General features: G+C 41.6%; 1 protein-coding gene across 1 annotated transcript; it reads left to right on the plus strand.

The window, feature by feature from the left end:
- The first annotated feature begins 161 nt into the window (after positions 1 to 161).
- gspt1l (G1 to S phase transition 1, like) lies at positions 162 to 27,165 on the plus strand. Its single transcript, XM_034237669.1, has 14 exons — positions 162 to 597; positions 2,008 to 2,052; positions 14,415 to 14,666; positions 19,004 to 19,037; positions 19,155 to 19,232; positions 19,502 to 19,682; positions 21,174 to 21,328; positions 22,676 to 22,816; positions 22,903 to 22,996; positions 23,431 to 23,511; positions 23,634 to 23,807; positions 24,019 to 24,108; positions 24,284 to 24,452; positions 26,530 to 27,165. Exons 1-14 carry the CDS (start codon positions 405 to 407, stop codon positions 26,580 to 26,582), a joined length of 1,740 nt encoding a protein of 579 aa, XP_034093560.1. The 5' UTR covers positions 162 to 404; the 3' UTR covers positions 26,583 to 27,165.

The following is a 27,165-nucleotide window of genomic DNA, read 5'->3' on the forward strand; positions in this document are numbered from 1 at the left end:
TCTGCAGTTCTGAAAAAGGTTAGAAACTACTAACGTAAACTGACTATTACACGTTTTTGGGGAACGTAGTTTTCTTGCCCCCAGGAGTCTTTCAAGGCAAACGTTTTCCGCTTTGAAAAAAGACTTCATATCCCAGGGTTCACTACGTGTAGCACGTCGCTTGACGGGACGCATTAGCTCACGCTGACTGTCTCTGGGAGTGCTGAGTCGAATATCCTCTCCCCGTTAGAAACCGGCTGCTTTATTCACCTGAATCGGAGACATAACGTTACACTTCGAGTTGGGACGCTCTCAATTACTTCAAGGGGGGACCTTAACGCCGGGTTTTGGGCGGACACTTGTGTTGACAAATAACTGCGTAACGTTAACTTAAATCTCACAGCTGTGAACATCTAAGACCCACGATGGACCCGAGAGACACTGCCCCTGATTCCTGGGAACAAGAGGACGATGTGGAGGCCACAATCGACGGAAAACTTGAAGAAGCATTCACAGCCTTTAATGTGAACGCTAAACCATTTGTGCCCAACGTGAATGCCGTCGAATTTGTTCCGACTTTTCCCATGAATGAACACTCGGAAAATCTCGATTCTGTCGGTAAGTTCACAGACACGTTGGGGGGCTACTTTAGCTAGCAGTTAGCTAGTCGCTAACAGGAGCCGGGGCTGAGTGGCTAGCTCACATGCGTTCTTGAAGCGCTACAAAACTAGCTAGCTGTTTGGTGTAGCAGTAATTAACATTATATACCTGACACTGCAACTTTAACTACAACGTATTAATTATGTATATGTTACTTAGGCGCTAGACTAAATCGTGTTGTTAAAACTTGTAGTGCCCTGTCAAAGCAGTTTTTTAAAGTAATCAACCCAGCCGGCATGAGCATGCTACAACAAACCGGCGCTAGCTAGCATGTTGGTTAGCTGCTGTGGTTTCTCAGTTGAGTCTTTGCCTTTTTAGATTTGTTACTATTTATTCGAAAAAGTAAATGGAACCAAACAAAATGAGCGGCTGCCAAACCGCAATGTTTTCACAGTTTCACCTGAAAACTAAAGCTAAGCACTTGATTGGAAATAAAATAATGGAAACGTGAGTGTTAGTTGTGACGTGGATTTTCTGACGCACTGCCGGTACAGAGGAGTAACATGTGTCATAGGTCGGAAACCGCATGAAGGCACTTCTGACCACAGCAGTTTCATCCCTGTATCAGTGGGGGAACAGGGTTTGAGATCCTTTTCTCGATTAAAAGTACCAATACATTATTGTCAAAATACTTAATTACAATTAAAAGTCCTGCATTCAAACTCGTACTTAAGTAAAAATACAATCATCAAAATGTACATAAAGAATAACAAATAAACTAATTAATTGTGCAGAAATATTGCCTGTATGAAATTATATTTATATGTGACATGTCTAGATAATATCGTTGTAGCATTGTACTGTGACAAAGTACTGATTGACTTTTTGTGAAATATTCAAACAATTTGTATTGTGACTTAAAAGTTAGTCCACTCATTTAATTGTTAGAGATGCATTTTGTTAAAAGTAGCTTAAGCTGTTAAATAAATTGAGTTGAGTAAAATTACTATACTTCCATTTTAAATAGTAGTGGAGTAGAACTATAAAGTAGCATACAATGGAAATACTCAAGTAAAGTACCTCAAAATTGTACTTAAGTACTAGTATTTGAGTAAACTTCCCACCTCTGCCCCATATACACTATTCCTGGATCATTTTACAAAAGAATGTGTGTGCCCCTATGTAAGGATGGACTTGGCAAGAGGATTTGTCAATGTTCTCCACATTTATCTTAATTGTTTTCCTGCCTGAACTTAAGGTGGCCTCTGGTAGTGAAAGCTGCTTGGAACATGGCGAAACAAACTTGTTTTAGCCAGTCGGTTTAGATATTCCTTGTGTTCCCACACTTTTCCTAAAACTACAATAACAGGTCATGCTCCTTTTTTAAGATCACCTGAAAGATTAACCTTTACATTTTTTCTGTTTCAGTTGCTGTGGAGAAGATATCCTCAATGGACGTGTTGGAAAGTGCTGGTATGTGTGCAGCGTTTGTTTAGTGTTGAGAATCTCTCGTGCTGTTACTGCTCACCTCATTGTCCGGACATGTGCACACTGAATGCATGGATTAGCTTAACGTGCCTTTGGCTTTATGGGTAACTGAGACCAAAATACAGAAGTTGAGTGTGCCTTGTCTATTCATTCCTCCTTTTTAAGATTTTAGCAGTATAGACTAGGGATGCACGATATTGGTTTTTTGAAACCGATACCGATAACTTCCTGCTTCTCAAGACCAATACCGATAACCGATAATAAAAAAAATTAACGCCACTAATTATTTTAACGCGATTAACGCAGGTGTATTTTTTGTCCTCGACCGCCCCGTAGTTTCAGAGCGCATCGAGTTTAAAATACCATCTACAAGCTGATGCTGACAGCCCCGCTCCTGCCGCCCGCTTGTGGCAGACCACACTTCCACGCTCACCGGCAGGCACCAACTGGCTGTTGGGAGGACCGGCAGGGTGTGTGTATGTGTGGCGCGAGCGAGAGAGAGACCTTACGTGCATTGCTGTTAGCATCTGGTGCTAGCTAGCTGCGCTAATCGATATAAGGAGCTGTTTAAATGAAAACAGAGGAGCGACATTTCGCCACAACTGCGCCGAGCACTTGACTTTATGCAGGAAGCCAGACAGTGGGACATTGTACGAAAAATCTGTAGTTTTTGCACACCTGGTGGTAAAAAAAGACTAGTAGTGAGCAAATGACATGAACATTACTACTATGAACAAAACAAAGCCAAGAGAACAGTTTTGACTCTTCAAAGTGACCATATTTATTTCCCCAAATAAATATAATTGAGTCAATCAGTCAATGACAATGTGTTTCCCTGAACAATGAGTGAACAATGAGAAACAACTATTACCTGGCATTTATAGGACAACAAGCCTATCAAACATTTGCCAAAAGAAATCAAACAAAAACAATTTGACAACCTGTCAAATAGATTGTAAAATGTAAACATTTGCCATAGCAAGGTGCATCACTTAGTGATATACAAATAAAGGCCTCTACTCCTCTAGAAGGGATGCTGCAAAAGTGCAAATCTTTGCATAAGGATTCAAATTGAAAAACAAACTGAAAAGGTGCATTCCTCACAGTAACATGGGAAGCGTGGCCTCCGACAGATATGACTGGAGCTTTCAGTAAAAAACAAAACACAGAAGAACAAAATCTAATTATGATGATGTTCTGAATATCCGGTCCCATTTGTAACATAAGTTATACATTGTGTTCATAAAACAATTAAAACAAAATATATACACTTACGTTCGCATCCACTCTGCTGTTTTCCTGGTGTTCAGTTGCAGCATCTGTATTTTCTTCGAGGATTGCCTCAAACATGCCCAAGAAGGAGTTGTTGTTCTCGTCTCCCCTGCTGCTCTTTGCCGGTGGCTCGTCTGGCTGGGGGCCGGGGGTGTCTGTGGCACGGCGGTCTCTCTCGACGACGCTGTGCAGCTGTTCCCGCAGCATTTCTATAGCTTGCCGTTTTTATGCAAGGGTGAAGTAGCGGTCCTTGTACCTCGGGTCCAATAGCGTTAAGAGATAATACAAGGGCTTTTCCTCGATGTCACAAAAACGCGTTTGGATTGCTTTTAACAGGGTCTCCTTTGAAGTTTTCACTCCGTGGTCTGTTGGAACAGTTTGTTTTAGCAGGCGCGTTAAGGCTTGGATGGAGGGCATTACGTCTGCCGTTGTGGCTGTAGTTTTGCTAATATTTCTAGTCAGCTGTTCACATGGATCGAGGATGGTCAACATGTCTCTTAGGACAACATGGACCATCTCTTTACTAATGTTCCATTGCTGAAGCATGGCTTCAAAAGCCTCACGGATCATATCAGCTGTGTGTGAACCTGGTAGCTCCTGAGAATGCAACACCACTCTGTACAGTTTGTAGTCTTTGTCCAGCCACTGCGCCGTCAGACCTAGCATGCTAACGGGGCTAACATCACTGGTCCATATGTCCGTGGTGAAACTTATGTCCCGTATATCGTTATCGATCAGAGTATGAAGGAGTGTGGCGATCTCATTATACTTGGCTGGTAAACACTCGTCTGAAAAGTGGCGGTGGCTTGGAATGATAAACCTGGGCTCCAAATGATTAACTAGCGGACTGAATCCTTTATCTTCGACGAGGGAGAAGGGCTGGTCGTCAAGCGCCATCATTTCTATGATGAAGTTAGAGATTGTTTTAGCCCTGGGGTCGTCTCTGGCAAACGTCTTGCCTTTTTCAAAAGCCTCGTGGATAGGTAAAAGCCCCGGTGCCTTTGCAGCTGGCTTTGGATTTGCCGCTAGTTTAGCAGCGCAGGCGTCTTCGTACGCTTTTAACACACCATCGTAGCGATGGCGATGTTTCAGGTGACTAATCAGGTTGGAAGTATTATAGCTCGTTGCCTTTTTCCCTCCTCGTGGAACTTCTGCATTGCATTTGTTACAAGCGAACTTTCCAACTCTAAAACTTTGAACTAGTCCCATACCACCGACGACATGTTTGTTTGCTGCACACCATTTACGTCACAGCCAGGCACGAGTTGGGGAGCGCTGGATTTGTGAAAAACTCCCCTCTTCCTAAACCACTAATACCACAGTACTGGCAAAACGGGAGGAGCCGAGTGAAAAACAAGCGCCCCTCATCCCAATCCACCCACACCGCAGTATTTTTTTCTTTTTTTTTACCCAAAAAATATATTTTATATTATCGGGGCTATTAATACTGGTATCGGGTTTATCGGGATGACGTCATAATTCCTAATATTGGACCGATAATTATCAGGCCGATAATTATCGTGCATCCCTAGTATAGACTCTACATCTATATCCTGCACAAGGGGCCTTCTTGCAGATTAAGATTGAGCTCACAGTGTTTGCCCTGAATAGTGAGTTTAGTTGTAGATTAGCACATGTTTGTTTTGTCTCTGGATCTTGCTCTGACACATTTACAGGAACTATTATCACTTTGAACACACATGGCCATATTTCAGTGGCCGATAATCTCACATTTTAGAGAGGCTTGTGACTAATTCAGCATACTTAATCAGTTGAGATGCTATTTGTTATGATTAAGGCTGTCAAACAATTACAATTTTTAATCAGATTAATCACAGCTTCAAAATTAATTAATCACTATTCGAACTATTTTCCAAAATATGCCATTTATTTATGTATATTGTTGTGGGAATGGAAAGAAGGCGGATATATCCATTTAACATACAGTATGTATGTTTATTATAACATTTTTCTGCATGTCAAAATGAAAGACAGCCCACACACCTATCAATCATCAAACCGTGGGGTCTTAATTCATTACGTGTTGATTTCTATCAACGGGGGAGTACTTCAGGAAAGTCGACAGAGGGGGGCGGCTAGTGGAGTACTTCGTGACCACAGAGTGTGAACGTTGTGATCAGCTGTTTTAGCGCAGTTCTCCAGTGAAGGGGGGGGAGTCTCCCTCCGCAGCCGGTTGGCGTAGTTTTGGCACAATTCCGTTGAACAGACCGACGTTAACAGCAGCCCTGTCTGTGCACACGGAGACCGACTCTGTCGTCCGGTGATCTAACCGCCTTCTGGAAAAGCTTCACAAGTACGTCGGTACGCAAATGCGCTTTGTGACACAAGTGACGGTACGCATTTTAGATTACGCACATAACCTGCGTACCAGTTATGTGCACCCCTGTACTACAGCAAAAGTATTCTCCGTCGGGACTTCCTGCAACAACACCACGCCGTTATCAAAGATGTTCTATTGAGAAGACGATCACTACGTGACAAAAGTTTTCAAAACCGTGGCTCCTGAAATCAATCTTACTAACTGCTGTCTGTGCAATTTACTCCGCGAGTTGGCAGACTTTATTTTGCTTCCTTGAACATCATTTTTCATGGTGGGGCTAAGCCATTTCTGGTGTAGCCTACCCCAGCCATACCCTGGCGCTGCCACTGGTGGCACGTATGGGGCGGGCCATTCTGCACATGCGTTAAATGCGTTAAATATTTTAACGCAATTAATTCAAAAAATTAATTACCGCCGTTAACGCGATAATTTTGACAGCACTAGTTATGATATATGTGCTTCTTTTAGTGCTTTTACAAGTGAGCTCCTTCAAAGGGTATTTATTTTCCTTCGATTATGTTAATAGTTACACAAATAGTTGTAAACTAACATTGATTACATTACCTTATCATACATACAGCATTGGGATATTTTTTTTAAATCCTCTGGAGCAGAGAGAGGAGCTGTGGATTATTGTTATTGATTAATGCATCAGTGTTTCTTAGGGTCAAAAACACTAAACTCACAACTTAAAATGAAAGCGTTTAGTATATTTAATAAAAGAGCACATGTTCAATGTGAAAAGTAAATATAGATTAGTTGCAATTTGGTGCTATATATATTTTTAAAAAAATTATATATATATTTTTTTTTTTAAACACCTTGAATTTCAGGGGGGGCGCGGGGCTCCGTTGGCGGGGCAGTGTCCCCTCCAAGACAATGGAAAGGGAAACACTGATGTTATCTTCATATAAATCGCAACAAGCCAAAACATTTAAATTACTAAATTTCTGCTACTGTGTGAGATGGGAAATGAGAAGTACACATTTATTCAACAGGGACAGTGCACATTATATGTTCCTGAAAATGCTCCAGGGTTATTTTTTATGTGTAGTACCTGGACAGATGTTTTCAAGTCACCCTTAAACCAAGTAGCGATTAATATATGGTGATAACTTCCTGCATTCACAACAGTGTGGAAAGCTTACCTTGCCAGCTCACAAATAAGTCTTATATAAGATTAGATGTTCTTATCACAAATTGGGAAATGGTTTAATTTGGAGACTGTTTGGATTATATCGCCAAATGAACATATAAACCTTGCGACAGTAGAACCATACATTTACACCTTTTAAGAAACTATAGGCTGGAAAACATAACATCTTATCCAATGACAGTAGACATGCAGTCTACAGTGTTTCCCACAGAATTTGATTCTATTTGTGGGGGCACCGCACTCCCTACCCTCCGGCAAGAAGAGCCAAAGGCCCCTTAACCTATTCAGTAGGGGTGTAACGGTACACGTACCCGTACCGAAATTATTCGGTACGGGCCCTTCGGTTCGGTACAGGTGTGTACCGAAGTGTACCGAACGAATATAACGTTAAACGTAAAAAATTGAGAACGTGAACAACTTGTTGGAAGTAATCTCAGGTGCTGCGTCGCAGCATTCAGAGTCATTTGCTCACATTGGGTTCAACGCGTCATAGAGCGAGCAAGTCATTTCATTGGATGAGAGGCATACTATACTGGTCAGAGGGATGCGTTCAAATGTAGTCAGTAATTTGAGGAACTGTCGAAAATTAATGGCGAACGCAGATAAAGTTGAGCTCGAAAATCCTCCAGCATCATTGAAGTCTCCGGTTTGGGAACATTTTGGTTTCGCAGTTACGTTCAAGGATGACGGACAAAGACAGGTGGTCCGAACCAAAGCTGTTTGTCGGCATTGTTCAACTAACATTGGTTACGCGGCTGGCAATACATCAAACTTGCACACTCATTTGAGGCATCACCCGAACGTGAATATCACCGGTACCAAAAGAAAAAAGACTGAAGTGCAAACCCAACTCCCACTAGCATGTAAGCCTCCACCAATCGCAAAGAGTTCAGACCGAGCCAAAGCTATTACAAACACCAAGTATCCTTATGTTGCCATGTTAGCAAAGCGCTACCTCTGTCCCTAGAGAGGGTGTTCTCCACAGCAGGAGACATTGTTAGTGCCAGCAGATCTGCACTTTCAGCAAGCAATGTGGACAAGTTCATCTTTCTTTAAACAACATGAAAATACAATGACAAGCAAGTCCTAATGTCAAGCTGGCTGCTTAGGTACTAGTACAGTACAGTTCAAATACAGATTATTTCAGTTCATCGAAATGCTGCACCTTAATGTTTATTTTATTATATTTTGTATTTATTTGAGTGAATATTCACAGTTTAATAATAATTAAAAACCCAAAACTAATAGTTTATGTTTTGTGAGTACTAGTACAGTAAAGTTCAAATACAGATTATTTCAGTTCATCGAAATGCTGCACCTTAATGTTTATTTTATTATATTTTGTATTTATTTGAGTGAATACATTATTCACAGTTTAATAATAATAAATATATATATATGTTTTGTGAAAAAAAATTCTGCTGTACCGAACCGTGACCAAAAAACCGAGGTACGTACCGAACCGAAATGTTTGTGAACCGTTACACCCCTACTATTCAGATACCAAAATAAGAGTACTGCGTGTAGCAGTCATGGCTCGAGCTTAAGGACGTCCCGTCGTCGGAAAAAAATAGGGTCTGGGAGGATACAACATTTTTTTTGGACGAATTTGGGACGAGAGTTAAAATAAAAATACCCTGCTAAATTCTATGGACGGCAATGAAACTGACTGCACGTTTTGTGTAGCCCACAGTTATTAAACCTCCTTGTCAACATAAACACACACGCACAAAACATTCAGCAACCTGCGAAATACACACTATCACACACACACAGTACGTAGCTACAGCTGTGCCCGTGTATTCCTGGCCCACAAATGTGCGGGTCTAGCTATTAGGGATGCCAGTGATTATTCGAATATTCGTTACAGTCTCCATAATCGAATATTATTTTTAAAAATCGATTTTATTTATATATATTTTTATTATTATTATTTTTTTTTTTTTCAAATTATTATTCACCAGGGCTGCCGAATAATCGATTTTGATCATGGTCAGTTTCTGGCAACCCTACTAGCTATTTACTGAGTGTATTTCGTGGGTTGAGTGATGTACAATGACATAGGGCTGCTCGATTATGGCAAAAATCATAATCTCGATTATTTGGGTCAATAATTGATATCACGATTATTAAAAACGATTATCCATTTACTTTGAAAACATCCATTTATTGAAAAAAAAATGTAACGCTATATTTGTAACCGTTGATTACCCTGAACTTTAAATATAATTCAACTGAAAAACCAATACAAAAAATAGTTTGTAAAGGTCTCCTGACTGTGTTACAGACTGTCGTTACTAGGAATGGGTATCGAGAACCGGTACTAAGTCAATACCGGTACCTGATTGGAGCCGTTAAGCCGCTGGACAAACGGTGCTGCTATCGGTATATGTGTTACGTCCACTTCCTTAGTTTAACTTTAAACCATTCTGGTTGGTTGGGAACCCTCATCCCGTGTGATGTATCCGGTTTGAGACCACTCTGATTGGCCACTCGTCATCTCTCAACAGCGCTCTTATTATTGTTGTGAGGCTCCCGCAGGCATGGCGGACAGAGCGAAGCGATCGAAGGTCTGGGTGCACTTTTAAAAATGTAATGGCGATAGTGCAAGGTGCAATCTATATACTCAATTAGTTGCTTGTAAAGGGGGTAACACACGCAACTTAATGAAGCATTTGCAAACGAGACACTCATTGAATCTAAAACGGTGCAGCGTATTTGACAGCCTAAACAATGTGGCTGCTAGTGCTAATAGTGCTAGCAGTAGCACACTAACAACGTCCTCCTCAGTGCAACCTGATACGATTTGCGGGACAAATGTAACGGTATTTTAAAAATACTAAACTGTCGGCAACTATAGATGCCATTTTCGTGGGCTTCAGCCGCGCCATGTGTAAATGTGACCTGAGCGAAGGCTCGCAGGCAGGTTAGCTGCTGCGCATGGGTAATATGTTTTGTTTACCTGAGTGCAGTCTTGCAGGCACATCGCCTTGTCTTTTTTAGTTTATTAACACTGACAGTGTTTTAATGTGAGCTCCTACACCTATAATAATTTGGCCTTTCATTGAATGCTTTATAAACCAGTTAAACTTACAGATGTCATTGTGAATTGGAAAACTGCATTTAAATGTTGTTAAAGGTCAACGTTTCAATGTATGGTTCAGCAATTGTTGGTCATTTTCTAGGAATTGACATATTTTAAGCTACAAATACTAGGGATGCACTAAATATTCGGCCACCGAAAATTATCGGCCGAAAATGGTTAAAAAGGCCCTTTCGGCCGAAAGGGTTTTAGCACCGAAAAAATATCACCGAATGTCAGAACAGGCTTGCGTTGGTAACCTAACGTGTTGTTGTGATGACGTAATAAAGACGCGGCGACCATGCTCGCGGCTAGCTCACAGGGGGGGGAACATTGACCTTTGTCATCGAGATTGCCCTGAGCCTTTAACAAATCGTATTAAATAATCTGATGACAGACTGTAAACAGAATAGCTGAAATGTTAACAAACTAAATAACTCAGTTTCCTCTAATCATTAACCCATGTTTGTATCATGTAGTTAACTCCGTGTGTTGCTGCTAGCATACATAACACCTGACGTGGAAACGTTACTCGTGATGGAGCTACATAGCTGCTAGAAAGACGGTCGAACCCGGTACATTCCTCCGGCTGCATGCGGTGCACTTTTGCTAAATGTTTAGACAAATTGCTCGTGCTTACATGCTAAACTCTTATTGCACTTATGGTAACAAGTATTCTCCACATCGAGACGGGTAAAGTGTAACCACACCTCGGAGCGCGTTCTCTCCGCCATCTCCGCAGTGTGCTCTGCTGCATGTAGCAGCTGCGTGTGTGTAAACTGCCCCGCCCCCTCGCACACAGACGGGGGAGAGAGATCTCGTCTGATCGAAAATACATCATAGACGCATTTGTTGTCTTTGCATATTAGAAACGAGTTGGCGACACTAAGACTGCGATATCATGTTTTTTAGCAATAATACATGACATATATAAATGTACTGTAAATATATAATGTAATATATATTTCTATTAATCATTTTCGGCATTCGGTTTTCGGCCAACTGTTTCCTATTTTCGGTATCGGTTTCGGCCAAGAATTTCCCATTCGGTGCACCCCTAACAAATACTTTGTTCTATGTTTAAACCTTCAGACACATTTTGACGTGTTTTTATTAATTTTATTTATACATGGGATAACTACAATAGGGCTGCAACAAACGACTAATTTGATATTCGATTAATCTATCGATTAATTAAACGATTAATCGACTATTCGGACTATTACTGTATGCCTTGCAGTATTGTCACGATACCAACATTTTGGTTTCGATACCGATACCAAGTCAAGAATTGTGATTCCGATTCTTTTTCGATACTTTTCTTTTATTATTTTCATGATAAATAAAATTGTAGCTTATCTGTTAAGTGTTTTCTTACAACATGGTCTCTTCTTTATACTTGAGTTTATGTGATTTCTTTGATAGTTAGCTTTATATTTTAGTAATAGCACAGTAATATAAATAATTATTGACAAAATGTACTTTGCAGATGTTAGCCACATTGGTAAGTTAGCTAAAAAGATAGCCATATTAGACAGTTATCATTCCCATTAATTGCCTCGTCAAACTACGAAAACGTTCGTTTGTCACAAAATAAATTACACTTGTTTGACTTAGATTTGAGGACATGGGCTGAGCATGATGTAATTATGTTATCTATCACATTCGCTGACCTGTCTGTCTTTAAATTCTTTAAACAGCTCTGGATGCCGGTCGGCGGGTGCTTAGCCAAGTTTGATGTGTTGGCTCCCTTGGTTTGCAGGGATCTAAAACATTTCTCACAGACAGGCCTCTTGGTGTCCGTAGGCTTGCCCTCACTGTCAGAGATATAGCTCAAATACACACCTTGGAGCGCTTCTCTCCGCCGTCCCCGCCGTGTGTTGCTGCATGTAGCAGCCGAGTGTGTGTAAACTGCCCCGCCCCCTCGCACACAGACGGGAGAGAGATCTCGTCTGGTTTGGAAAGATCAAAAATACACCGACCATAGACGCATTTGTTTGTCTTTTTGCATGTTAGAAACGAGTTGGCGACACTAAGATTGCGAGATAATGTTTGTGTAGCAATAATACATGACCTTTCTCTTTCTCAACTCGCTACTCGGAGGGACGTCGCTGTCATATGCCTAGTGAACACTCCGATAATGCCTCTCCACGTTACCTTTCTTTGGCAGAGCGACGCTTGCTTTACAAATAAGGCAAATAACCTTTGAATGTGACATCACAAACAAATATTCTTCCTCCCATTCTGGGTGGAAGTGGTTTGTCTTTAGCTTCTTGCTCGGTCCCGCACTCATTTTGTTGTTTGTCTCTTGAACTTAATTTGAGTTTTCGCGGCACTTGACTGATTTTGTATCGCTTTGCATTCTGGGTTAACAGACTGGAAAGCGATAGGTCGCTTTTTCTGTCAATCAAGTAAACTCCTGAATTAAGTGGCAGGGAGGCCAAGGGAGGAGGGATCAAAACCTGTGTTGTCTATTTTAACGGAGCTGGATTTTTTTTTTTATGAATGACTCGATCTACCAGCATTTCCCCCGCAGTCGACGTACTGGGCACCTCTGCTGTAGGACAATGATTTAAGGATCTCTTGTCGAGCTAGGTTGTCAGTTTGAAATGTCTGGATGAAGATGTAACTGATGTACAAATGTTATATAAAAAAAAAATGTAAATGCCTATTTTCATCCTCTGTCTGAGGGAAAATCCCAAAAAGCATGATAGGGCGAGCCAGGCCCCTTTAAGTTATTTTATTTATTTTTGTCTGCTTCTAAGAGGCTAATGTAAGTTATACAGTTATTTCTGCAAGAAAATTACAATAAAATGACAGTTTCATCTTCACATCTTGTATTCATGTCTATCATTTTGAGCACCAAATTATTGAAAAGTATCGATAAGAGTATCGAAAAATACCGATAAGCCAGGCCCCTTTAAGTTATTTTATTTATTTTTGTCTGCTTCTGAGAGGCTAATGTAAGTTATACAGTTATTATATAGCGGTATCGATACAATCCTAACGATACCCGTCCCTAGTGGTTACTCTGGGTTCTGTCTTCAGGACAGAGTGTTGGATTTTTTTGTTAATTGGATGGGACTTGATTGGATTCAATATTAGAGTAACTTTCTCGCTTGTGTTTTTTTTAAAATATATATTTGGCCTTTGTTTATGTGTTTGACTGATTTACTCAAATAAAAAGGTTGATGAATTATCATCTAATGAAGGGGTGTCAAACTCAAGGCCCGGTGGCCAAATCTGGCCCGCGACTTCATTTTATAAGAGCTTGCAAAGAATATAATATGTTTATTATACGGTTACATGCCGTTTTACAGAAGCACATTGCAAATAAACAACACGTCCCACAATGCATCTCATTTTGTGACATGCGCACTGAAGAGACTTGCAATTATTTGCCCTAGACTTCTGCATTCAGACATAGTTAATTATGAAGTGATTACCCTATCCGATAATAATCCAATGCAGAGGCAATAATGTGAAGGTATTTCATGTTCGGGGTCATTTGTTTATAACCTTGCTTCGTGCAAGTGACAATTGTTGTCGTCTTCTCTGTGAACGTTTTTTCCGCTGTTCTTTTGCCATTTTTAGATTTAAATTTCCAGCGAAAGCTAAACCAGGAAGTGTTTTAGCACACCACGTGACGCATCTGAAGGAATCACGTTGTCAGAAATTGACACCAGCCAATGAGATTTCGTTTCTTGGTTTAAGACCCCTTTGTACTTTCACGATTGGTTGCTGATACAAAGGAAATTACCATATTTGGATCCGATGAGATTGTGCAGGAGAGACGGAGCTTTCCAGCGATACCTCTGATCACATGGTCAAAACAGTGGTCGCGGTACTTTATGTTACGTTAGAATGCTAACTTTGCTCACGCAAATAGACAAACTATAGTAAAATAAACACCTAAATGTGTATTTTGTACATTTTCCTTCCAAAAGCCTGAAATAAAACATCTTATGGAATCAATATAGCACAAAATCTTAAAATTGACCAGTGCATGAAAAACTATGTTTTTGCCTGCCGTGTCTCGTCCTAATGAGTGAGACACACCAGAGTTGAGGATCTGTGGGGTTTGTATGTCGATGTATGGGAAACACTGTTCTTTTTATTACTATTGACAATTCACGTGGTGTGGGGGTCGCCAGTCTCTGGCACTGTTATTTTGAGGGTCGGGGGCTGAAAAGTTTGGGAACCCCTGCTCTAAGAGACGCACCACTGTTTTTTGTTTTAAATTCAGGAGCACATTTAACAATTTTCACTATAAAAAGGATTCTTCTAACTTCTGTGTATTAATTAGGATATTATCATTTGTAAACCCCTAAGATCAAAATCCACTGCTTTTATTATTGATATTCAGATCTGTGTTTGTATAATTCTTCTTTGATCATTTAAAAAGTGTAAAACATGAGGTTTATGTATATTGAACTCTGCTGAGTCGTTTTAGGTAGCTCTCAAACAGGTTTTAAATGTTGTGTTTGACTTTGCAGCTCCTTTGGAAAACGGGGACTCAGAGAGGACCACAGAGGAGCCGTGGGACCAGAAAGAGGCGGAGCCAAATGAGGAGGAGCCGGGAGGCGACTCCTGTGGGAACCGGGGCCCTTCGGAAGAGGCTGTGACGGAGGAGGTCGCTCCGGAGATCATTGAGGAGGAGGAGGAAGCACCAGCACCCAAAGTCCCCCCCACACAGCCCGACGCCCCGAAGAAAGAACACGTCAACGTTGTGTTCATCGGACACGTAGGTCAGTCCATACACCGCTCCACTGAAGTGAGGGGGGGCAATAATTCAGGCTATAACGATGGATGATTAAAATAACAAATGAAATGCAATCTTTGCTTTAGAGATGGGCGGCCTAACTAACACAAATGTCTAGCCTTTTGTCTAATTGCGGTGGATATATTTCTTCTTTTTACCTGCTAAAGGCATGTTGAAAACATTTACATCACTCTCTGCAGTCACTCATAACGTTTGGTTTTTCAATAAAATCATATATTCATGAAATCTTATATTGATATATCATGACATACAATAACGACAATATTTCAATTTTTTTTAAATTGGTAAAACAAGCAAGTACTAATTCATCATGAAATATTTTAAAGGAATATCATTTGAGATTGCGCTTTGGTTATTGCATCACTTTATGTGTCTGCGTGCAAACAGTCAGTGAACAACTGGATATATTTCTTTTTCTTTTTAATTTTGCTTAAAACGTGTCATTTTCACTTAACCTGTTTAGCCCGAGAGCCCCCTGTGGAGGGGGCTGCGGGTTTTCTTTCCACGAAACTGTGTCTCAGGCAGTGTTACACTGTAGTGTATTGCTTTTATTCAAACTGTATTCCCTTCTTATCATGTAGCATACACTTCTTCCTTTCATTGATACATTGAAATCACCTGACTACAGCATATAACATACCTGCTGCAACCCTGCGCTGCTGCTTCTCTGCCTCATCCTCTATTGCTGGAGGCAGCTCCACCTCATCTGATCTCTGATATGAAAGCAATCGTGTTATGATCATATTGAGCTATTGGTGTGAGTCTAACATTAAACAAGCAGTCTGCTTGTCATACATTGCTGACGATACATTTTAAGAGACAATTTGTTGAGTCACTGCCGCTAAATGCCGGTAGCATCAAGCTAGCAAATCCTGCATTAGCCTCACATCAACAGGTGTAGACAGAACATCCAATTACCCTGAGCTAATTTACTGAATAAACCAACTCACATCTCCTGTCTTTTTTTTCACCCAACTCAGTAGACTATTCTTCTGCTGGCGTTTCATTGTTGTTTTCTGTCAAATGCAATACTGTAGTTCAAAACTGCGGTACCTGCTCACCATCTGTGAGCTCTTTTTAGAATGCGCACGCTACGTTCGTTGTCGCGTTCGCGCGCGTCCACCTGGGCAGGCTGTGTTTCCTTCTCCCGTGACGATAACGGCTTGAGGTTAACAAATAATAATAAACTAATTTGAAACTGGGGGGACACAAACGGGCAGACAGCAGAGCTCGGGGCAATAATGCAGATTTGTTTGACTTTTTTACACTTTGTTGTTCTCCTCCTTTCCTCCGCTCTTGTCTCTGATTGTGAGTGTGTGTATTCGTGTGTGTGTGTGGGGGGGTGGGGGAGCGGAGGGAGAACGTGAATACGCAAAGCAGTGGACACTGAAACATGCACATACATTGGATAAATAACATAGGCTTTTAGTTTATTTAATAAAAGAGCACATATTCAATGTGAAAAGTGACCATAGATAGATTACTTCAGTTGCAATTTGGTGCTATATATATATATATATATTAGGGCTGTCAAGTTAACGCGTTAACGCAAAAAAAATTACCGCCACTAATTATTTTAACGCGATTAACGCATGTGTATTTTTTTTCCTCCGCCGCCCCGTAGTTTCAGAGCGCATCAAGTTTAAAATACCATCTACAAGCTGATGCTGACAGCCCCGCTCCTGCCGCCCGCTTGTGGCAGACCACACTTCCACGCTCACCGGCAGGCACCGACTGGCCATCTGGAGGACCGGGAGGGTGTGTTTATGTGTGGCCCGAGCGAGAGACCTTACGTGCATTGTTGTTGTTAGCATCTGGTGCTAGCTAGCTGCGCTAACGGATATAAGGAGCTGTTTAAATGAAAACAGAGGAGCGACATTTCGCCACAACTGCGCCGAGCACTTGATTTTATGCAGGAAGCCAGACAGTGGGACATTGTACGAAAAGTCAGCACGGATAGTGCGCAACATGATTGCAGCGTCCAGGCCAGGGTCGGCTCTAGAACAAATCGAATGGGGGGGCAATCATTTACAAAGGGGGGGCACACACTGCCGTCAACAACCAACACACAAACACCAACGCAACTTCAAACAACATGCTGTAAAGTCTATTGTATAGCGCACCTATGACTTGTGCATGCATGCACGGTTGTGGCACGACCACCAAAACAGAAACATATGGACATAGGCCACCATATAAAAAGGGTGCAGATGTATTTAGTATCTTATCCATGTGAACATGTTTTAGGTGGGTGTGGACCTAACCTCCTCTAGGAGGGTCTGGGGGCATGCTCCCCCGGGAAGATTATTTTTTAAATATTGAAGTTAAATGCATCAATCTGGTGCACTTTGAGAGCTAAATGAAGAGATCTATGGATAGTCTACATCTCTCAGCATCCATATGAAACAGAACTGTACACAGATTTACTTTTTCTTTATGGATATTTTACTAATCATTCCCCTTTTAAACTGTATTCTTGTGTTACTGTCCTATAGTATTTCATACCCGTTTTTCATTTATTCTCTTATTCTTTAATAACGATATGATCATATAAAGGTATTCCTCGCAAATACTTGTTTACATAAATGGTGACCAAACCGTTTGAGACCCACTGAGATAACTTACACTAAAGGGAACTATCTAAGCACTGAGAGAGTCCTTACCTCACTGAGCTGAGGTTATACGATCCTCTCAGTCTGACAGGAGAGGACTCTCCTCCACCTTGGTGTAGAAACAGCTCTTTATATATGTTAGCATAGCTAGCTAACCAGATGCTAACATCAACATTCCACGTTCCCTCTCGCGCACTCACAAAATGCGATCGTGCCACACACACACAGAGCCGAGCTTGAATGAAACACAGATACTCAGAAGTAGGCTACTTGTACTGTACTGTATATCATATTATTTTCGATGGCTTTACTGTATAATCAGTATAACAGATGAACAGATCGCCACTGGGCTTTCATCTAAACACACAGCCACGTAATGATAACAAAACAAAGGTCGGGGGTCATTGGTCAAGCAACACACCAAACAGAGAGCAGCAGTGAGCACACCTCAGGCTGTGTTTTTTATTTGTATTCTTTATTTCTGACGTATTTCACACAAAAAACCTTTAGTGGAAACGTTTTCACTGATATGATTAAAAAAAAAAAAAGTGGCAAGGCTTGCCTGCCCTGCATTGGGGGGGGGGGCACAGTGACTCATTTGGGGGGGCATGGCCCGCGAATAACCCCCCATGACGCCGACCCTGGTCCAGGCAGCTCCCGTTCGAGCATATGCCTTGAGTTGCACATAGCTCCACCGATCCATCACACACACACACACCATTTGTATTGTATTATTGTATGAGAGAGGTTCCAGGTTGTTGTGTTTAATATTCATGAAAATATGTGTCATTGTTCAAATGATAGTGAACATTTGCATAAAGCATATTTGTCCACTCATATGTTGATAAGAGTATTACAAACTTGAAAAATATTCCTCTAAGGTACATTTAGAACAGATCAAAAATGTGCGATTAATTTGCGATTAACTGTGGACAATCATGCGATTAAATATTTTAATCGACTGACAGCCCTAATATATATATATATATATTTTAAATAAAAAAACACCTTGAATTTCAGGCGGGGCGCGGGGCTCCGTTGGCAGGGCGCAGCGCCCCGCCGAGACAATGGTAGGGGAAACACTGCTTTGTATTGTCTCTTTGCATTGCTGATAGCACTCCGGAGTTCATACCTAGATTTCCTGTACTCCTCGCGATGAGCGGTGCTAGTGGAGCACCAGAGCCTCGCAGCTGCGAGACTGAGGCTCCGTGGTAAACTGTAGTAACATGAAGAGTCAGTGCTTTAAGAGAGCCGATCAAATGATCCGGCTCACTAACGTAAAAAGACAGTATCTATAAGGAACGGCTCACGTCAAAATTCCCCCTCCGCTCTCGGGGTGGACGCCCACTGGCACCTGCTCCGGTGTGAAAGCGCCTTTTGTTACCGGTCTATCCTGTTTAAGTTTCTGCCTGTAAGCAGGCAGCAGCAGTGAGATGTGGTTTGATTTGCCGAAGGGAGGGCGAGGGAGAGCCCATCCATGTCGAAAAGGGGAATAAACATAGTCCAGTATATTTCCCCCGCGCATCGGGCAGCTGATATGCTGTTAGTACTTCAGCAGGACCTTCTTCATGTTAGCGGTGTTAAAATCCCCGGCCACAACGAACGCCGCCTCTGGCCGTGAGACCAAAGCTTATCATATCTAATGTCCCAGTGTATGTCCTCTAAACCCGCTCTGCTTGTTCTTCTACAGATGCTGGCAAGTCCACCATTGGCGGACAAATCATGTGAGTCGTGGTCTTCCTTTTTTTGGTTCATCGTCTTTTCTTATATTAAGCAGAGTTTCTTTCAACACAACAGAGCTTTGACCTTTTGTACATTTCTCTGTTGTCCTCCTCTCACAGGTATCTGACAGGCATGGTAGAAAAGAGAACCTTGGAGAAGTACGAGAGAGAAGCCAAGGAGAAGAACAGGGAAACCTGGTGAGTGGCTCCCTGCTGTCTGAACTATCAGGCTCTTGTATTGTTTCTTCAACATGGAAATATACTCTATTCTGAAATAACAAATGAACGCCAACTAGGTATACTTAAGATTTGATTGTTAATTGTTATTTTTCAGCCATGTGTACAGCTAGATGTTAGCTCATCTTTGGTTTTTATCATAGATATATCCATAATATTGTGTACATGACAAACTTTAGAAATCATCTCAGGTTTCCCACATGTGACCAAATCACTTTTCTGTCTCCAAGGTATCTGTCCTGGGCTTTAGACACCAACCAAGAGGAGAGGGACAAAGGCAAGACGGTGGAGGTCGGCCGAGCGTACTTTGAGACAGACAAAAAGCACTTTACCATCCTAGACGCTCCAGGCCACAAAAGCTTTGTCCCCAACATGATTGGAGGAGCGTCACAGGCCGACCTTGCTGTTCTGGTGAGTTCACAGGAGGACCACATGTTGGAACATCACAGCAAAACCTGGCTTGTAGCCTTTTTCTACCCAGGAGTGTTGGGCTGCGGTTGAATAGTCATTGAAGGTTCATCCATTATGAGAGCTGTTCAAATTCTCTGAATGATAAATATAACAGCACTACAGAGTGGTGCAGGAGATGATAAAGGAAGCATTGAAGCACATTTTCTGCTTCCTTTCTCATCTCCTTTAGCATGGGAAACTCTGGAGCAACATTACCAAAGAAAAGTAGATACAACTGTCCCACAATTCCTTTCAGCAGGAACATTCAAATAGACACACAATTCAACCATCAATGACATCAGCCTTCACTGTTTAATTGACACTCCAGGGCTCAACGCTAACCTTTAAAAGTGGTTGCCAGGCTAGCAACCAGGCATCAGCTTTTGGTTTCCAAAACTGAATATACGGTTGCCATTTTTAGTCACCTTATATTTTAAATAATTAAGATACTATACAGTTGTCTCCCTTTCAAATGTGGGTTTTCTTGATCTTTGTGCTGATCCCCACCATAGATCCATTGGCCCTTCAGCATTGAAGTCTTGGATTGGCCAGAATACATTTCTAATGTTAAATAAATGAAAACCATTCACAGTTAAGAATTAGATATTAATTATTAATGCTGTAAATTACCTTTAATATATCTAACTATATTTAACATGTGTTACCTTTTTATAGAAGTGATTATATTTGTATGCCAATATTTTCCTATGGTAAAGTTTCGTTTTGCACTTTTATTTTGGTAGTAATAAGATCGGGACTCTTATTTTGAAGGAACTTTTACCAGAAGTGAATGCACAACATTCCTCTTTGCTTTTCGTTCGGGTTCATCTTGCGCTTTATCAGTTGAATCACTTTGAACATTCGTTTGAGATGTTGACGGGTGGGCTGAACTTTTTACCCCACAGTCAAACAACTTCATTTGCTTCGCCATTTTTTGTAAAACAAACACACTAGTAAACGTGCATCGCTTTCTGGCTCCGTAATCACACCAATGCACGTGCAACTTAAGTATCAGGTTCCGACTGGTCACAACAATAATTAAATATCACTCTTAATACAACAAATAATTAACATTTATCTATTTTGGGGTGCACATTTAGCTGTTTGCTGTCCTTATTTCTTTATGTTAGAAACTGGTTGCCACTGATGGCAACCAAAGGCCAAGAAGTGGTTGACATGTTTTCTGAATGGTTGGCAACCTGGCAACTGTTACTGTCGAGCCCTGCACTCTTGAAAAATGAAATCCATGATTCCATAATAAGGATTGTTTTTGGTTTGTACACTGATCCTGTACCTCATGTAGTTTATCACTGAATCTATCGTGTTTAGTGTGTGACAAATAAAGCTGCTGAGATAAATAACTGAAAAAAAGAGTCACATACATGCAGTTTGATTATCTCCATGCTGCACTGTAAACAGAACCACTAACCAAATGAATGTGTTGTCCCTCAGGTGATCTCTGCCAGGAAAGGAGAGTTTGAAACTGGTTTTGAGAAGGGTGGGCAGACGCGGGAGCACGCCATGTTGGCCAAAACGGCCGGGGTCAAGCACCTGATCGTACTGGTGAATAAAATGGACGACCCAACAGTCAACTGGAGCCTGGAGAGGTGGGCACATTGAGAAAATCACATTTCTCAAGTAGCTCTTAGTTCATGATTTTATTGGGGTTTTAGGCTAACCATTAGTGCTGGGGGGAAACGATTATTTTGAAACCGATTAATCGGGCGATTATTTGATCGATTAGTCGACTAATCTAACGATTATTTTTCTGTTGTTCAATTCATAAAAAACGTAATGTAAAAAAAACGTAATGTAAAAAAAAAAATGTTCACGATACTGTGTCTCAGGGGATCTTAATATTTAAGAACCTATTAATGTGTTATACCAGATTAACGGAAATAATCTCAGCTAACTGACGATACAAACCATGTTTACCAAAACAAAACACAAGTCTCATAAGAAGCATCTAAATGACCCCTGAGCGAAAAATGCTAACGGACATTGGCACAGAACTCAAGATAAAAGTACCCTTATTACTTATCGTAGCTGCACATACAATATATCCGATTAAAGCTGAGACTCCACAGATTATGTAGGTATATAGTATCATCACTGAGTGATCCGGACTCGCGACAGGGGAAGCAAATACAGTCATCACAACACGTACCTTCACAGAGCTTCTCTGGAGATCGTCTCACCGCCGTAATCTGATCAAAAGACGTGTTCAATGGCATTAAAATGAGAAAGAACGCGGCTGAATCGGTTAATCCATAGGTTTTTAACGTCTATGTATACAAAAATGATTGAATTTATAATCCATAATTCCATTTTATGTAAAAATCGGAGAGCAAATGCTAGCTGCTAATGGTAGCCACCACAGCTAGCTGCTGCTTCTGCTAGGCTATGCAGCAGTCTCAGTGAGATATAAATATCTTTGCGTTTTGGACTAACTTTAAAATATTCCCATGCTTTTGAAGACCTAGGGCGAGATGTTTTCGTTTGGGGGCTTCGTGCGCAATCCTGTGAGGAGGAGGTGGTAGCCGTTTCAGTCTCCATTGTGTTTGAAGTGCGATTGCGAACTGCTTGTTGCTTTGGGTGACCCACGTGTGTGTAGCGACGCGTCGACGCGGAAATATGTCGTCGACGATATTTTGAAGTCGTCGACGCGTCGCTACAGCATGCATCGCAAGTTTCCCCTCAACTTAAAGCAATGGGAATGGGAAGTGGTAAAATGCTAACTCACTTCTGACATTTATGACTCATTCCTGCACCACTCTAGAGGTGCTCTAATATTTTTCCCCCATTTTGTATGCTCACGGCCATATGGAGAAGTGTTGACAGTTACTCTGGATCTATGTCACACACACACACACACACACAGACAGACAGTGTGTTGCCCTCTGTGTTCTCTTCCTGTGACGATGTTGACATGACCCCTGTTGTTGCTCCCTCAGATATGAGGAGTGTAAGGAGAAACTAGTGCCATTTTTGAAGAAGGTGGGCTTCAACCCAAAAAAAGACATTCACTTCATGCCGTGCTCTGGACTCACAGGGGCCAACCTGAAGGAGCCCACTGACATGTGCTCCTGGTACACGTGAGTCCACTCTCTACTTTGGAAATCTTACTTTATTGACTGAAGGTTTTTTTTACTAACTACTTTTTATATCTGATGTTTTTCAGAGGGTTACCATTCATTCCACAATTGGACAGTTTGCCAAGTTTTAACAGATCCACTGATGGGCCAGTCAGGTTGCCCATCGTAGACAAATACAAGGTAAGGAGGAGGAGGAAGCACCAGCACCCAAAGCTCATGAACTGTAGCGCCATTTTATGCATGCCCACTGCACCTCGCGGGAGCGCGCACAGCGTAAAGCATAAACTCAGACATTTCAATGATTTGTACGACAAAGTTAGGTTTGGAAACTATATAATTTCCTTTTTGACGGGCATGCATAACACGAAATAACACCCGAGCCTCGCTGCGGGGAAACTTTGGCGCTGTTCTGGGTTTGTTCTAATCTGTTAAAATGACAGACTGCTTTCAGATTTTTTCGTCATTGTTCAAATAAATCCGTCATAGACGGAAAATATTCGGTTAACACCACCAACACTGCTCCTGTGACTGAGCTCTGTAGCAAACTCACTTCCCGTCTGTGATGTAAAGCAAGTTTCCTCTCTGTAACACTCTTCTCCCTTCTGTCTCCTCAGGACATGGGCACTGTGATTCTGGGCAAACTGGAGTCGGGCTGCATCAGTAAAGCACAGCAGCTCGTCATGATGCCAAACAGGGTGAGATATCCCACAAGCCTCTGCTTCCATCACATCGAGCTGAGAAAGATGCCAAAATCCAAACTCCTCCTACTCTGATGTAAAACATGACCATTTATCTTCCACCATGTTTGTGCCTGCAGCATACGGTGGAGGTGTTGAGTCTCCTGTCAGATGACGTGGAGACGGACGACGCCGAGCCGGGGGAAAACCTGAAGCTGCGGCTGAAGGGCATCGAGGAGGAGGAGATCCTGCCCGGCTTCATCCTGTGTAACGCCGAGAACCTGTGCCACTCCGGGCGCACCTTCGACGCTCAGGTCAGTGTCCGAGCAGCTCTAGAGACTCAAAACGTACACATTTTGTTGAGCAGGGTAATCTCCACACATTAACACCATATAAAGATTTATATCGGGCTATAAAGAGACTACATCACAGTCACATGACTTCACAACACTGTTAGGCTTTCATATCATTAAACTCAGCTGGTGCAAGCTTTATAAAGTTAAAGAATGTTTTTCTACCTTACAGATCGTCATCATTGAACACAAATCCATCATCTGTCCGGGTTACAACGCCGTGCTTCACATTCACACCTGCATTGAAGAAGTGCAAATTACAGTAAGTCTGACCTAACTGTGCCCCTCCATGGTGACTGAACCTGATCAGGGACAAGGATTGGTTAGAGGCATTTGAACACATTTAGCATGTTGCTAGGATTGTAGCAGTGTGATGTTTTGTTTGGATGGTTGTTTAACCTGAGCATATGCTGATAATCTGTTCCTCCTGTGTGCAGGCCTTAATCTGTATGGTAGACAAGAAGACAGGAGACAAGAGTAAGACACGACCACGATTCGTCAAACAGGACCAAGTCTGCATCGCCCGTCTGCGCACTGCAGGGACCATCTGCCTCGAGACCTTCAAAGACTTTCCTCAGATGGGACGCTTCACCCTACGAGACGAAGGTACAGCGTCTGCACACAGGTGTTGGGGGCCGGTGGAGTTACACTTCAGGGTCACATTTCACAGGGCCCAGTGCGGTGTCTCCAACTGTCTCTAGTCCTTAACTCCCAAAAATAGAGATATAGAAAAGTGTCACTAAGACTCTCTGGTGTATGTTTGATAAATGACTTAAATATAATGTAATCAAAATTGTTGCTAATTAAGCAACAATTATGATACATTAATTAAGCTCTGCTGCTAACTAGAATAATCATACCCTAGCTGCCATTATTAGGAAACATTCGTAATGATATTTACAGCAGTCATCAAACAAATAACCACAAATATAATATAGTTAAGTTTTTTAGGGCGAATGAACTTAGTTCATTCCCTTTTTGGTGCAAAGACGCTCAATATACTTTGTAAAATTCAGCATACATGCATACTAAAATGAAATGTAACTATAAATCCACTTAACGGCAAAAACTGATATTTGTGTTCGGACAGCAAATGAAGATTATATCATTTTAAGTTGGATAATTTCTCTTGTCTCTTGGGGAAGTTGGAATTAGGGTTGCAAAATTCTGGTAATTTTCAAAGATGGAAACTTTCCATGGGAATAAACTGGGAATTTTCTAAATTGAAGGTTGGCTCTTCATAGGGAACTTAAAGGGGACCTATCATGCAAAATGCACTTTGTGATGTCTTTTATACATCAACATGTGTCCCGGTGCGTCAGGGAACTCAAGCAGCGTCAGAAAATAAAACCCTCTCTTTTCCTTCGTACCCAAATCTTTTAAAAACGGGGCTACAACGAGCGGATACAGATTCCATCCGAGCTGACGTCAGCCCGGAATAGTGTCCGTTCACACGAGGCCGCTCGAAAGCGCTGGAGACGCTGTAGTACATATGCCAGGCCTGTAAGTGGTGCTGTAGTCTGCCACAAAAGCAGCGAAGAAGAATTCCCGCGCATGGTTGCCATGGTTGCCCTTCTGTTTATTCTCCGCTGTGGCTCTTTGTCTCCCTACCCGAGGCAAGCGTTTACTCCTGTTGTAATTCTCTCCGGTAGTCCACCAGCAGATGACAAACACCCACCTCTCCGCCTCTTCCAAGGAACGAGGGGACCGTGCGGCAGAGTTTCAGCCGGTCAACATGTCCGTTAAAGTTTAAATCTTCCGGACAAAATTAGAAAAGTGCCGGTCAAAGGTCTTCTTTGTTATTTATTGAGCAACGACTCGATATAATAATACACGGAGGACGGAGCCTCTCTTTTCCTCCCACTCTTCTGAGAGCCCAGCAGCTGATTTCTGACCACGCCCCCCTCTCCTGCAGGGGGGCGTGGTCAGCTGCAGCTCATTTGCATTCAAGCAATGTCACAGATTCAGCCCCTACAAAAACAGTGCTGGAAAAGAGCAAATGGAGCGAAATGAGGCATGGCTCAAATGCATGATCTGTTTGGTATTTTGAAGAAAAAAACTTCACAGACATGTTTTATATAGGTATGGCCCAGAATATATTTTTCAAATATAGCATGATAGGTCCACTTTAAATCTAGTTGGGGAAAGTATATTTTAGCATAATCTTGACTTAAACAAACAGATGCCATTCAAGTACACTTGAATATCCATGCCATTCCTCACTGCATGGCTAGTGAGACCACACCCCCTACAGGCACTCCATCACATGCACAGGTGATTTCTAGAAGTAATATTTAAGTCAACATTCATGTTTTTGGTCTTCAATTAAACAAATGATTATTCAATAAAATAATTAAAACTAGTTCTGTTCTACTTAGAAATAAATCTGTTGAAATGTCATGTTTTTTAATGAATCATTTTGCATGGATGTTTTCTTATGACAAAACAAAATGTTTATATTTATGCTTGGATATGATACAATTAGATTACTTTACCCTCAATTCCCAGTTAGTTCCCATAATTCCCATGGAAAGTTTACAATATGGAATATTTCCAAAATTCCCCAGCTTAACTTCCCATGGAAATGTACTGGAAATGTTCCGCCCCTTTGCAACCCTAGTTGGAATATACTTGATGGGATTGATAAGAGAGAGGTATATGACTTTGTTTGTTTGTGTCTCAGGTAAGACCATCGCCATCGGTAAGGTTCTGAAGCTGGTAGCGGAGCGCGATTGAACACACAGCGCTGCCTGAGATCCTGGAGAGAAGGAATGGGCAGAGCCTGCTCAAACCCGCCCACACAGTTGTCAGCGGCGACGGCACCCTCCTGTACCGCCCCCCCTTCTGTGTGTCGAAGAACAGCTTCTGAAAAAAACTCATGTGAAAAAGAACCAGTTTTTAAGCAAATGACGCACCAAGATGAAGTCCACACGAGTCAGCTTTCTCATATTGAGAGCTCAGCTATGCCATTCCTGGGTTAGCCCCCCTACTCTGGTCTACTCATCATTACATGATTGTTTTTTTCTTCCACTTTTTTTCTTGCTTTCATGAATGACAATGAGAAATGGCGGGAGTTATATCTGTAAACAGATGTGGACCAGGCTTCTGCTCGGAATATAAAGGATGATTTTCAGAAGTAATTTGCAAAATATTTCACTTGAAAGAACTTGACCAGTTGAAACCAAAATGTGTCCTGGGTGTACATGTCTCCCTTTGCTTTTACCCACCTTTTGGTTTCTCGTGGCGTTCTGGCAGTGTGCTTGAGCGTGTTCAAATGTTATTAAAGCAAACTATGACAATAAAATAATAAATTGGGAAA

The sequence above is a fragment of the Gymnodraco acuticeps genome, unplaced genomic scaffold (assembly GCF_902827175.1).
Source record: "Gymnodraco acuticeps unplaced genomic scaffold, fGymAcu1.1, whole genome shotgun sequence".
Lineage (NCBI taxonomy): Eukaryota > Metazoa > Chordata > Actinopteri > Perciformes > Bathydraconidae > Gymnodraco > Gymnodraco acuticeps.

Bases quoted from the DNA above. Each gene is read 5' to 3' on its own strand.
- gspt1l (XM_034237669.1), top strand. From the start codon at position 405: ATGGACCCGAGAGACACTGCCCCTGATTCCTGGGAACAAGAGGACGAT. The intron at 598-2,007 runs GTAAGTTCACAG...TTTCTGTTTCAG, and splicing joins GGAAAATCTCGATTCTGTCG to TTGCTGTGGAGAAGATATCC. The intron at 14,667-19,003 runs GTCAGTCCATAC...GTTCTTCTACAG, and splicing joins TGTGTTCATCGGACACGTAG to ATGCTGGCAAGTCCACCATT.